This window comes from Salvia hispanica, chromosome 6 (assembly GCF_029641045.1).
Source record: "Salvia hispanica isolate PSC_SH4W2 chromosome 6, Shi_PSC_v1, whole genome shotgun sequence".
In the NCBI taxonomy this organism is placed as follows: domain Eukaryota; kingdom Viridiplantae; phylum Streptophyta; class Magnoliopsida; order Lamiales; family Lamiaceae; genus Salvia; species Salvia hispanica.
In genome coordinates, this window is record NC_142697.1 from 30,341,060 (window position 1) to 30,356,020 (window position 14,961).

General features: G+C 33.2%; 1 protein-coding gene and 2 non-coding genes across 3 annotated transcripts; all 3 read left to right on the forward strand.

The window, feature by feature from the left end:
• The first annotated feature begins 2,816 nt into the window (after positions 1 to 2,816).
• LOC125207776 (G-box-binding factor 4-like) lies at positions 2,817 to 7,580 on the forward strand. Its single transcript, XM_048107254.2, has 4 exons — positions 2,817 to 3,768; positions 3,850 to 3,921; positions 6,926 to 6,955; positions 7,194 to 7,580. The coding sequence occupies exons 1-4, from the start codon at positions 3,088 to 3,090 to the stop codon at positions 7,263 to 7,265; spliced, it is 855 nt and encodes a 284-aa protein (XP_047963211.1). The 5' UTR covers positions 2,817 to 3,087; the 3' UTR covers positions 7,266 to 7,580.
• Positions 7,581 to 8,436: 856 nt separating this feature from the next.
• TRNAH-GUG (transfer RNA histidin (anticodon GUG)) lies at positions 8,437 to 8,508 on the forward strand. The gene has a single exon. It is a non-coding gene; the product is annotated as a tRNA-His (tRNA).
• A 2,860-nt stretch (positions 8,509 to 11,368) lies between these two features.
• TRNAH-GUG (transfer RNA histidin (anticodon GUG)) lies at positions 11,369 to 11,440 on the forward strand. The gene has a single exon. It is a non-coding gene; the product is annotated as a tRNA-His (tRNA).
• The last annotated feature ends 3,521 nt before the right edge of the window (positions 11,441 to 14,961 follow it).

Sequence of the window (14,961 nt, forward strand, 5' to 3'; positions counted from 1 at the left end):
TTAATATGGAAATCAGTGATGTTCACTTTGAGGTGGAAGATGATCAGTTGGAGCAATTTGATAGTGTATCTGATGGTGGTGTTCAAAGTGAAGTCACTGATCAGCAACCAGACACTGAGGGTCAAGCTGGTGGCCCTGAGGCTCAACAATCAGATCTTAGAAATTACCAACTGGCCAGAGACAGAACCAGGAGAGAAAATGTGAGACCTCCAGCCAGATATAGAGACAATGAGATGTTGTTCTATGCCTTACATATAGCAATGGATTCAGGCTATGAAGGAAGAAATTGATTCACTGATCAAGAACAAGACTTGGATCTTGGTAGATAAAGCTGAATTTGGAAAAGTTATTGGCTGTAAGTGGGTGTTCAAGAAAAAGTTTGAAGCAGCTCAGTCAAATAATGTACTCCCTCCGTCCCAGATTTATAGTCACACTTAGTTATGGCACGGGTTTTAAGGAATTGGTGGAGTGTGTGATTAATGAAGTGAGATGGTGGAGTGTGTAATAAATTAAGTGAGTTGGTTGAAGGTGGGTCCCTTTTTGACATTTTGGTTTTTTTTTTTGTGTTGATAATGGCATTTGGGTGTAATTTTAGTGAATAATGGGGTAAAATTTTATGTCCAAATATGGAAAATTCTAAACGTGACTATAAATGTGGGACGGACTTTTATGGAAAAATGTGACTAAAAAACTGGGACGGAGGGAGTAAGATTTAAGGCAAGGCTTGTGGCAAAAGGTTTCATCCAGGAAGAGGGAGTTGATTTCAATGAAGTTTTCTCTCCAGTTGTCAAGCACAGTTCCATCAGAGTTTTATTGGCAGTAGCAGCAAAAAGGAATTGGGAATTAGAACAGCTTGATGTTAAAACAACATTTCTAAATGGGGATCTAGAGAAAACTATCTACGTGGCTCAACCACAAGGCTTTGAGGTTCCTAGATCAGAGCAAAAAGTTTGTCTGCTCAAGAAGAGCATATATGGTCTCAAACAAAGCAGTTGACAGTAGTATTTGGAGTTTGGTGACAATCTGTCACAGCTGGGATTTTGTAGATCATTGTATGATAGTTGTGTGTTTGTGAAGAGGCAGAAGAATAAAGAGCCTATATATCCTCTGTTGTATGTAGACGACATGTAGATATCAGGACAAGGTATAAATGAAATCAGAAATGTTAAAGAGCAGTTGAGGGCAAGTTTTGAAATGAAGGACCTTGGTGCTGTTAAAAGGATCATTGGCATGGATATAGTGTGGGATAGAAGCAAAGGGAAGTTGTGGTTGTTTCAAACGGAATACATTCAAAAAACTCTCAGAAAATTCAAGGCTGAGAACATGAAAAGCACAACCACACCTCTGGCAATGCACTTCAAACTGTCAAAAGATCAGAAGGCTAGTGGAGAAGAAGAAAGGAGGGAAATGGAGTTAATCCCTTGCTCTAATATAGTCGGGAGCCTGATGTACATGATGATTTGTACAAGGCCTGACATTGCTCAAGCTATTAGCAACACTAGTAGATACATGGCTGGTTTTGGTAAGAGACACTGGAGTGCTCTGAAATGGACTATGAGATATCTCAAAAGGGCTGATAAGCTTGGGATTTTGTTTACCAGAGAGAAGGTGGAGTAGAGAAAGACCCTCTGGCTGGATTTTGTGATTCTGATTATGCTTCTAGCCTGGATACAAGAAGATCTCAGACAGGTTACATCTTTACTTTGTTTGGATCTGCTGTATGTTGAAAATCAAATTTGCAGAGTGTTGTTGCTCTATCAACTACTGAGACTGAATACATGGCACTTACTTCAACTGTGAAAGAAAGTAAATGGCTGATGGGATTGATATCAGAATTTGGGATAGAGCAGGAAGGTGTTACAGTTCACTGTGACAACAGTGGAGCTATATGTTTGGCTAGGCATCAAATGTTTCATGAACGGAGTAAGCATATTAATGTGAGGCTTCATTTTATCAGAGATGAGGGGGAGAGTGGCAGGGTGAGAGTTGTCAAGATAGACACTGCCCACAACCTTGCTGACATGCTCACCAAGCCTTTGAGCAAAGAAAAGTTTGAATATTGTTGTAGGCTTGTTAGTTTGTACATAACATATTTCTGATTTGTTGTTGTGATCACCAAGGTGGAGATTGTTAAGGAATATGGAGAAGCAGCCTACTAGATCAAGAAGTGAGATGGAATAATGAGCTGTCAACTATCGTTGAAGGCAATTGAGTGTGTAGCTGTAACTGACTAGTGTAGCTCTTATACACTTAGTTTTGGTAGAATATAAAATATAGATATTAGCTCATGTTGTAGAGTTTGATCACTTGACTTCATTGAATAAAAATTTTGTAGATTCTCTCTGCAAAAGTCTTCTTCTCTCCCAAAAATTCTCACACCCAAATTCTAGGGTTCATCGGTTGATTTCTTGTGTTGATTACAATAGCTATTATATGGGTGGGATCGCATTTCTCAAAACCATGTGGAAGATGAAGTATTTGCGAGAAATCGTGCAAAGGACCAACTTAAATACTACATTTACGTCTTAACATTCTTTAGACTCGATTTTCTTATTTTCAATTATCTAGATTTTGACACTTGATTGTTATTAAAAGATAAACGTTTTCATTTGTTTTATGTTATACACTGCTCAACTATAAAATAACTTCTTCTTAGATCTAAAATATGTAAGATATATAAAATTATCCAACTATGATATGTATATCCAAAGTCGCCTGGTATCAAGCACGACTTTTGGTTAAAGATCAGCACTATTTCCAGTCAAAACGAAGCCTTCTCTGGTATAAGTCCTGCAATTCCGTCCAGTTCCAACAAGAATCGTTTTGAAATTTACTTCACAGCGCAACAGTGATTTCGGCCTCTTACCAGCGAACACGTCAATATCCCCAAATTGGCATCCATTTGTCAAAATCCAAGCACTCCAAAACCCTAGGTAGGTTGTCCATACCTTCAAGCATCACATGGTATAAAACTCTGTGTGATTTCGTGTGTATGAGGTGATGCATACACATTTTGCGCGTGAAAGGGAAATGCTTGGTGCGATCAAGCTCGATGCGTGCTGAATTGATCGAAGGTCTGATTGTGTAATGGCGTCGTCGTCGGAGTTCATGGCTTCTTCGACATCCTGCGATTCGGATCACAAGCGCAAGCTCTCGGTGTGCGCTTCCACCTCCTCGACTGTAGATTTCCTTAGGATTGATAGCGGCAGCAATGATTTAGCCTCCGGTTCTGGATTTTTGAGCAATGCTCGTGTGAGAATAAGTTCCGCTGCGGAGAGTGGTTCGAGTACGTTGCTGAATGCGGAGATCACGCGTCTAGACGCGGCTGGGGCGGTTACTCCGATTAGCGATGGAGAGAGGGAGCCGCCGAAGACGGCTAGGAAAACGGTGGATGATGTGTGGAGGGAGATTGTGGCGGGGAAAAAGTGTGAGAAGAAGCCAAAGGAAGAGATGATGACTCTGGAGGATTTTTTGGCCAAGGCCGGTGAGGATGAGGAGGACGCGGACGCAGAAGCGGACGAGGATGCGAAGATAAGAAGTGTGGAGGTGAAGGAGGAAGGCTTAAGTGGAAGGTTTTACAGTTTCGAGAGTGGTTCGGGTGTGATAGGAGGGGCACTGAGTGGGGGTTTGGATGTTGGGGGTTTGGGTCGAGGGAGAGGGAGGAGAAGTTTGAGTTTGTTGGAACCCATGGATAAGGCGGCGCAGCAAAGGCAGAGAAGGATGATCAAGAACCGGGAGTCTGCGGCTAGGTCTAGAGAGCGTAAGCAGGTGGAAATTTGTGTTTTCTGGATAGTTTCTAGTGATGAGCCTTTCCTGCTCTTAATGATCCGTTTTTTTGTGATTTGTTAGGCGTATCAAGTGGAATTGGAGTCAATGGCAGTGAGACTGGAGGAAGAAAATGAGCAGCTGCTAAAAGAAAAGGTAATTTCAGTTTACATGCGTTGGCTATGGAATTCTTGTTTTCCTGTTTTGTGTAAATACTTTGGATTGGTTGACAATTCTCTTCAACGACTTATGTTGCCTGAATTTAAGGTCGATTGAGATGATTCAAGTATAATTTTGTTATGTAGTATCAAAGCTCAATCGAACGTAGCAATGTTTTCATCTTTTGCTTGGTTATTAATTATTAGTATCATCTTTTTAACATGGTAATACGTATTTTTTTAAGTAAGAATAATTAGTTGCCACGTTGTTTTTTCATTTGTAACTGTCAAATCATCTTGATGGTCCCTTCGCTGTTGGTATTTCTTTTTTCACCTCAGACGAGTATTTTGCCATTTATATTTTGGCTGCAGCAGAACTTACTAAGCTGCAAAGTCTATTCATGTGTGCCCCCGATCTCTTAGCCCAAGCATTGTAGTATTATCAGGAAACGAATATCTAGCATGCTCTTAGACACTGAGTTTTGGTGAATGCAAGGAGTCGTCTCTGGGGTTGGGTCTTCCACTGTGGTGTTTTAACATCATTCACTATTTTGTATGCGTGATTGCCAGAACTAAATAGTTATCTGCTTAGCAGTGTCCCAATATTTTTACTTGGCGTAATTCTGTCAGTAAAAGATAGTTATGCTAGCAGTGTAGTGTAAGCTAAGAAAAAGAGTGTATGATAGGTAGAGAGAGCAAAATGTGTACTGAGTATCTTGTTCCTTTCATTTGGCTAAAATGGGGTTTTGACGAACATAGATGAGTTTCCCTGTCTTTACTTAGAATGGTTCATATCCTTATGGAATTGAACTTGGGTAAGACAACCAGTCTGCAATGGCTGTCTATCCCATTTAGGCATGTCCCTCAGGAACAAAGCCTGCCTATCCTGCTAATGGAAATCAAGTCTATCCTGGCAAGAAAGATTGCGTTCTTCTTTTACATACTAACTCATTCCGGCAAAGATAGTTTAGGTTATGACCTAATGTCCATTTTAATAATTGTAGTCCACTTTTATTGGTAACGGTGTATTAATTTTTCTTTTCCCTTAATGTGCACGTACTCAATTCATTTCTGAAGTTACCGATCTTTCGATCTTGATAAGTAAATAAGGGTATACTTGGAAAATGTATGTTCTTTCGCTTTCTAAGTTTATTAAATCCATTTCCTTATTTGTGGAAATTGGGAATAGAGGGAGTACTACTTATAACGATAATAATTCAAATTTGCATAGTATGTGTGTGCTTTTCTCTAACAAGTGATGTCATGCATTTATGTAAAATGTATATCCAACTCTCTCTCTCAATCACACGCGCACGCGCGCGTACACAGTTTGTTAAATAAAGCATGGCCACTGATTCGAAATATAAATGCATTTTGGGAAATTGGTAGTGACAGCTGTTTACTAAACCAGAAGTGTTATTAAATATCTGCCATGGCGCTTTTCTGGGACGATTCTTTTTAAAAGCTCCATCGCTAGGATGATTTGTGCCAGATTTTGATGGTGGCAGCCATAGCGGTCGAGTTGTCATTTTCAGCCCATTAACCTACAACCCATCCCATTTACTCATGGCACTCTATTTTTACCTAACTGGACTATGGTTCAGTGTCCAGTTCAGTAGTGCCAACTACCAAATAACCATCCTGCGATTCAATCAGGAAATACCAGTTTGAATTCCCCAAAACTGGATGATCTGCTCTTGCAATTTTTGTAAAAAAAGGGATTCTTCTTTGTGGGGAATATTTTTGCTTTATACCTCTCTTACTGGTTACTGATTATCTTCTCAAATTGAAGTTTCTGATCCAAGCCATGAATTTTAAGTAAACTTGGAAATCCCTTTAGCCACAAATTTTTCATCAATGGTAATTCTAAATTCACTCTTCATTTTATAAAGTAATTAATTTGTGGTAGAAGAAAAAGAGGAATTTTTTTCTTAGAAAGATATCTTTGCTCTATATTTTTTAACTGATTTGAGAGTGCCATGATAACTTTGGGAGGAAGTGGGAATTTGCATAAATAAAAGTGGCAGAAAAGTGCATTTCTGATCTGAATGGTGTTACCTCGGCTTTTTATATGTGGATGTTGATGGGTTAAATGGTACTAGCAGTACTATTATATTTTGGGGGCTGATAAGCATAAGTTGAATGTTATTTTGTGGGTGCATATTACTGTTTGTATTATGCTATTATATTATACTATCACATAAGTTGATTAATTTGTAATACTGAGTGGACTGCAAGTTAAATTAGTCCACCTGGCTGAACCACTGCTTAGAGTATGCTATACTGTATTTTATGTTTTTGTTTTCATTGAAGCATCTGGTATCCTTGAATTCTTTCTTGAAATCGTTATTCTAGTTACAAACCAGTTTATTTAACGGGAAAGGTGTCTTAAGTCATGTTTTTCTTATGTTATCTAGTATTTTGTTTGTTCAGATATCAAAATTGCTGTGTGCTTTCTTGTTTCAAGGCTGTATATAAAAAAAATCTAGTTCTGTAAATCTAAATAGATTTAGATTTATAAGAATACAAGAAAATGTATTGTGAATTTTGGGGATTGAGCCACTTGAGATTTATTCAAATATTATGAGCTTCTGGTTGGTTATTGGGGATACTAATTTTATGGAATGAATAATTTTGTATGTCCTGTATCCATATCTCTTTTTGCTGTGTGAAAGTATTTATCCATGTTCTTAGGATCAGCCTCTATCTGTTACTCTAGGTTAACTTTGACATAGTTGCTTCATGAATTTGTACTTTTCTGTCCTTAATTGACGGTAATTAACTTCTTTTGTTGTAAGGGATGGAAATTTAGTTTTGATGAGCTATATTGTGCTTTATGTGATTTCCTTAATGGTACTGTCTATCAGCATGTCTTATAACTACTGTGGTCTAGGAAATTGATGTATGCCATTTATAGTTGTTGGTCTCAGGATTGTCCATCTTATATTTTTACAACTTTCCTAGTCTCACAAATATAATGTTCATGTCATTTCCAATTACAGGCAGACCGGACAAAGAAGAGGCTTAAGCAGGTATGCATTTTCATCCATATATAGCTTTGTCAGCAAGCACTTCTTTACATTTTCATATTTTCTGCATAAAAATAACTTTGATCTTCTATATTTGAATAGCTTGTCAATAACATTGAGACTCTCTCTCATGTTGCTAAGTTTCTAGAAAAAGCTCCAAGAGATTTTGATTTTTGAGTCACATAAGCTGATCACCACATATTTATCTGAGGAGTGATGTTGTGCTTGTATGTTGTTGCAGCTTATGGAGAATGTGATTCCTGTGGCGGAGAAGCGAAGGCCACGACGGTTGCAGAAAGTTCGGTCAATCTAGTGATGAGTGTTTTGGGTGACATAGGGAATTCCAGAAACAGTATTAGCTGATGCTGTGAGGTTTCTTTAGCAGTGGGATAAGGATTAAATGGTGTGATGAAGCAGAGTAGAGAGAGAGAGAGACTGGACAAAGTGGTGGTATAAATTTAGAAATACAAAAGATATATCTGAATCAGAGGCTGTATTATCATGTTGTGTGTTAAGTTATTGATCCTCCTTAACATTGAGTTCCAACTAAGAGGAATAGATAGATTAATTGTACCATGTAAATCATCTGAGGCAGAATAAGAAATATCACTAAAATAAGTGAATGTTACCTTTTGTTTTTTCAGATAACTCTTGTCACTTGGTGCAAATCATTTGAGACGACATTTTAAACGCTTCTACTTGAGAAACTATTGATGTAATGTAAAGGGTGGTGGAGTTTGGATTCATGTTCACACATCATCATTGCACAAATCAATTATGAAGTTGATTCTACGAGAATGCTATCTATATGTTTGGAATAATTACTTGAAGGTGGTGTACGATTTGCAAGATAAAATAATACCAAGATACAATCTAGGTTTAAGTTGTGAGATTATTTTAGTCATAGGGGGTTAACTATGATTAATTATCCCATGATTATCCATCTAGGATTGAGTTGTGGGGTTGAATCTCATGAACCAAACACACAACAAATTTAATCTCGGATACAATCTTGCAAACCGAACACCCCCGAAGCATTTTGGATATGAAGAATATAGTTGTTCGGATAAAAAATGGTATCCCCTTCGTTCCACCATAATTGAGGTGTTTTTTTTTTTTTTTTTGCACGAAGAGGAATGAGTGATTATTATGATTGAGTTTAAGTCGGCCTATATTAAATTATGAGATAGAATAATGTAATGTGGAAAAAATTGAAGAAAATAAAATAAATAATTGTAGACCGAGTATGACTCAACTATAAGAGTCCATTCAGTTTAAAAGATTAAATCTCATGATCAAATATGTACTATTATGTTTGGTTTATGAAATTCAATATCACAACCAAATTCTAGATGAATAATCATATGCTAATGAACCATAATCACCCCTTTTCAACTAAAATAATTTCATAACTTAATTCATGATGGATAGTCATAATCATACGATAATAAGTAATAGCAACCTACCTAAGCAATTGACATGAAGTGGCTGTAGTTTAGTGGTAAGAATTCCACGTTGTGGCCGTGGAGACCTGGGCTCGAATCCCAGCAGCCACACTTCAATTTTTTATTTTTAATAATTTCGTTGCCAAATCATTCCTATTTATATTAATACCCTTAAGCTTAGTCAATAATTTAGTTATATTTTGGTTACTTTATTTTTTTTATTATTATTTTGAACTCTTGCATAGGTTTTATTATTTGATAGTATTATGCATCTTGATTACTCTAGTTTAGTTTCTAGCTTTGGATTACGCTTCAATGTAACATCTTTTTATCAACAAAAAAATTATTCTATTATCTCTCTCATCTAAGTACATGCGATCTGAAAGTTCTATAAAAATTTGGTGCATCTGCACATCTAATTTCAATATATGCCCTCCCTCCGCCATTAGGAGTTTTATTCCTTGACAGCCCGAGTTTTAAAAAATATTAAAAAAAAATGGATGGAAAAAAGTGAGAGGAATATAAGTCTCACTTGTATATATATTAGTTTTAAATGAAATATGAGTGTAATGAGTTAGTGGAATGTGAGACTCTATTACCCTTTATAGTAAAAATAAATTGGGACTCTTATTTCGTGGACGAACTAAAATGGAAAAACGGGACTCCTATTTGCGGACGGAGGGAGTAATAAATTTATTTTACAGTAAAACTTTGAATGTCGACATATATTGCACGACAAATGAGTTGAATTGTCTTAAACAACAATGAATGACAAGGACATGTCCAACTACAAAAATGAGTAGAGATTTAAATAATTTAGCCATTTAATGACACTCGTTTCTAAAACTACTAAACTTTATAGATTTAGTTAATTTTCGACTTCATTGACTTTAGAAATTGATTTATGCCGTTGTAGAACATAGTATTCTACCAATAAAATAAAATTTTATGACAAACTAATTCAACTGAAGCTCAATAAATGAATATTTGCTAACCTATCAACTTCTGATACTGTAATAGGACTTAGGAGTAGGTTGTGATTTTATTGTAGTTTTAATTCTTTATTAAGCAGTAATAAATAATGGATTTTGATGACACCATAATCATTGGGCCTAAGGGTAGCCCATGTGTAATAAAATTCACGATACATTACATAATAACCATTTAATGAAATTATGTAAATGTCACATGTTTCATTGAGAGCGTTAAAAACATTGGTGTATGGGATATCATTATTATTTATTACAGTGAACTAAAAAAATAGTCTCTGGACTATACGTTTATCTCGCCAGTGAACCCTAGACTTTAAAAATATTCCCAGACAATCCTGGACTAAGTGTTTATCTCGAAAATGGTCTTTTTTTCACTGTTTCGTGACGAAACTACCCTTTTGGGAGGTTTTGGGGGTTTTGGGCAATTTGGTCTTTTTACATTTTAAATCTGATATTATTTCAGTTATATACTAAATCTGATATTATTTCAAAATTATCATTCTTCTTCCATTTTGTCATCCTTCACTTTGTTTCTTTATTTCAATATTAGATTTGATTTTATAAAATTAAATTTTAAATTTTGATTCTTAAATATCAATAAATTTTGTTAATTATTAAAATTACTAGTGTTAAATAACAGATTAATAGTTTTAATCAATATTTGATAGCGTCTAATATTTAATCAATAAGGTACGACGACACCTTAGTTTTAATCATAAATAGATCATATAACACGATTTATTCCGAATAAATATGCATCTAATGTAACACTAATATAATTTCCGTTTATTAATTTGAAAAGAATCAAAATTAACTAGAAAAACAAAAATTCTCCTATATCAAATTTTTAGTAGTATCAAATTTTTAGTCAACCTCATAATATGTTTAGTCAAATTCTCCTATACATTAGATGCATATTTATTTCGTACTAAATCGTGTTATATGATCTATTTATGATTAAAACTATTAATTATTGATTAAAACTATGGCGGCGACGCACCTTATTGATTAAATATTATACACTATCAAATATTGATTAAAACTATTAATTTGTTATCTAATAGTAATTTTAATAATTAAAAAAATTTATTGATATTTAAAATTCGAAATTTAAAATTTAATTTTATAAAAGTAAATCTAATATTGAAATAAAGAAACAAAGTGAAGGATGACAAAAGGAAAGAAGAATGATAATTTTGAAATAATATCATATTTAGTACATCACAAAAATAATATCAGATTTAAAATGTAAAAAGACCAAATTGCCCAAATCTCCCAAAACCCCCCAAAAGGGTATTTTCGTCACGAAACAGTGAAAAATGACCATTTTCGAGATAAACGCTTAGTCCAGGGTTGTCTGAGGATATTTTTAAAGTCCAGGGTTTATTGGCGAGATAATCGCATAGTAAAGGGACTATTTTTGTAGTTCACTCTATTTATTAATACTACTAATTATCTATTATAAGAAAGTTTACAAATGTTCATTTAACTTTATTATTTTATCAACTTTCATGGATTTAACTCTATAGTATTCACAATTAAGAAGTAGTAATATAATAAATAAAATAATGGGTTTTGAATTGGTGTACTAATTCAATTTACATAGATAATTTTATGTACATTTCTGTGAGTTTATAGGAAAAATAGTACTACTGCCTTTTTAACTAGCACTATCTTTTTCTTTTGAAAATGAATTATTGCAATAATAGATGATGGAAAATAGGAGAAGCAATTACCAAGAACTTTTAATTGTATTTTCATGTACTCCTTATCATTGCAAGTTGCCTTTATTTTCGAGATATGAAAGAGTCAGTGATTAAATAAACACATTAAAAAATTCAGTGTAAAACAACACAGTTAACAATGCTTTCTCGGAATTAGCTCCTTGTTTTTTGGACTTTGGTTTGTAGCAACTTAATTAGTTTGCTACATGTAGTAATTAGTTATAATTATAATTATTTTAACGGTTTTGTCATTAAGTGGCTGTAGTTTAGTGGTTAGAATTCCACGTTGTGGCCGTGGAGACCTGGGCTCGAATCCCAGCAGCCACACTTACTTTTTTTAATTAAATTTGTTATTACTAAATAAAATGATTCGTTAATTAAAAGTTAAAACTTTTAATATTTTGATTACTTGTTCACAATGGTTACGTCGATTGTGAAACGGTAGTAAATTTATACTCCTCTTGACTTAAACTAATTATTGGCCCTAACTAACATTGATTAAACATTAATGCAGAGTTAGAATTTTGTGACTGTTCAAAAATAAAATTTCAATATAATCAAAATCGAATCATGAATCGATGAAATTGTATAGCACAATTATTCTTTAGAAACACTATTTATTAAATTTGAAATTCTAATTTTGATTGATATCCCTAACGTCATCGAAATCATTCTCATACTAAATTTTATTCGTGCAAGCTTTTTTTAAATTTATCGACCAACTTATGGATTTTAACATGTGTTAACATTCCCATAATACTTTTCTTTAAAAAAATAAAATAAAATAAAATAAAACATAAAACATTCCCGTACTACATATGGATATGTTGCTAGTTATATGGTACTTGTCATTAATATTATAAACATAGATAAATTTATAAAATAAAATACAATGAAAAACATGGTAAGTAATTGTTAAAATGGAAAATCGAAATGATGTGAAGCAACACCAGCATGCAATTCATTCTATTCTGACATAATTTCAGAATATTAAAACATTTCTTACCTTCCCATTGCTCTTATGGGCCATATTACATTAAATTTTATTTACTACTCGAGATTTATTCGAATAAAGAAACCCACAATTGTAAATTAATAACTAGGAGTACTACTTATTTAATATGCCGCACATAACCCACCAGTTCTTCAATATTCTCTTTTATAAGATTGTTGTCCAAACAAAACATAATCAAAAGTCCACAAAATATAACACAATTTGTTACTAAATAAAATATCCACATTTTAATACAAATGTGTACATACTCAGTTATCTTTTCAACACAGTACTCCATCCGTCCCAATAAATATGAAACATTTAGTTTCCGGTACGAGATTTTATGAAGTGTTGTTTTGTGAGTTGATGAAGAGAGAGTAAAGTAGGAGAGAGGGAAAAGTAGAGCGAGTGGTGTTTCCATTTTAGAAAACGTTTCATTTTTAATGGGACAATCCAAAAAGAAAAATATTGCATTTCTAATGGGACAGAGAGAGAGTATTTTCTAGTGTTTATCGGTTTAAGTTGAGGCCATTATGTCATCATAGACGTTATGCATAATTATTCTGTCCTTCTCTAAAATAGGCAGTGAACACTGATTTAATAAATAAAACAATTGATTATAAATAAAAACTAATAGTACTATTACTCTTTCTGTTCGTGAATAAGAGTTCTGTTTTCTTATTTTAGTCCGTTTGCGAATAAAAGTTGAGGTCCACTTTTATCATAAATGGTAAAAGGGTTTCACTTTCCACTAACTCATTCCACTCGCATTTCATTTAAAACTAATATATACAAGTAGGACTCATATTCCACTAACTGTTTTCCACCTATCATTTTTAATATTTCTTAAAACCCGTGTAACTCATAAATTAGACTCACAGTGACGACGAAGTGATTACTATACAATTATTTTCAGATTGTCAATCACGTGAGTGTCGGCAGAGGAATTCTACTACATTAACAAGCTGTAACCCAAATTTTTGTCATAAGTCAATTATATTAATTGTTCTTTTTATTATTTGATTATTAAGTATTTGGTGAAGATTGACCGGTTCCAATTATTTCCCAAATCATGATACATACAAAATTAAAAGGCTATAATTTACAAAAAATAATATAGAAGGTGACTTTGTCGGTTAGCTTGATATGCAGAAAACTTGGATTTAGCACATCATACCATACTTCTTAATTAGTTGATGATTTAATCGTATCAAATTCAAACTGATTTCAATAGGAATTAAATCGACCGATTTGACAGTACTAAATTTGTGTTTTAACTCGTGGAAAGTGAACTTCAAAGCTTTCTTAAAGAAAATTATAGGTGCTATAAATGATGACTGGTCAATTAAAATCAATCATTTAATTTGATGTTCTATCCATCACACACTATTAGAAAAAAAAATATATTTGTATGGGTTAATGTTGGAAATAATAGGAAGTTTATCCAAACATATCATTTTTATATGAAATTCAGTATAAAATATAATTATCAAATGCATTTTAATTATGTAACAATATTTTCAAAAACATCCTCAAAGTTTGCTCGTGTATTTCAAAATTTTAATTTATCCGACATAATTTTACTACTGAAGAAATAGGGATATCGTAACTTCACGAAAATTAAAAATATTATTATGACTAAACATGTTGAAAATTATGTAGAATAGTAATCTGAATAAATATTACTAGTACTCCAAATGAATGATAAATATTGGGCAAGATCATTTTATTATGAGACAAGGTTAGTTATAAAATCTAAATTAATTTTTGAATGGTATATTAGTAATTTAAAGTGCATAATCTCTGTCGTCGAAGGTGTGCAGACTAGTTATTTAATTACTCCCTCCATCTCATTCAAGATGGTCATCTTTCATTTTTTGTTTGTCCCAGTCAAGATGACCAATTTCCAAATTTGAAAATAATCTCACCTCTTCTCATTAAAATCTTCAACTACCTTTTTCCTTTCAATTTTATTTCACCTAACAACACTTCATACAATCCCGTGCTACTCAGGAATGTGGTCATCTTGAATATGATAGAGTATTGGATATAGTAAACGTGCATTAGAGTATTAGGAATTTTAGGGTAGGATTTGAGTTTAATTAAGATATCTTATACACCACTTAATATTTATAAATTAATAGCTATAATTTTAAAGTATTAATAATACTTAGTATTTAATTTTAAGTAAAATTTATTAATCACTAAGAATTACTGTTAGTTTTGATTTCATTTAGTGACATGGAGAAAATCAAATAAATAAATAAATATGTATATGCTTTTTCCAACTAAAAAAAGGCTGCTGCGAGCATGTCTTTTCAGTTAGCTGTACGTGGCCCATCTGTCTGCCACGTGGCTTTCGCTGCGTCGTTCGATCTGAAAGTTCAATATTCGCGCGCCTTTTAAATATTTCCACCGACGCGCGTGGTTTTCAACTAAATCAATTGTCGCGTGGCATTCCACCTACATTCGTTGATTACAAATTTACAAATTACAATAAAAGACTTTGTGGTGATATGTAAAATTATGAAATTAGTTAAAATTTAAATAAATGGTCCCATTACGTAGCAATAAAATAGTTAAACAATATATTATCCATACATAATTATTTTATTTATAATTAAAATTATTATACTATATTATTAATAATATGGAGTTCACTCTTCACTAATAATACTATTTACATTAACTTTTATTTCTCTCTTATTTTATTAATTATAGTACATTAAAATTTATATTAAATCAAATGTTTATATTTTTTAGGGATAGAGGGTGTGTATTACACATAAGCAACTAGATTTTTATGTCAGGTAATAATTGCGAAAAACTTTAAACTTTAATATTTTTCCAACAA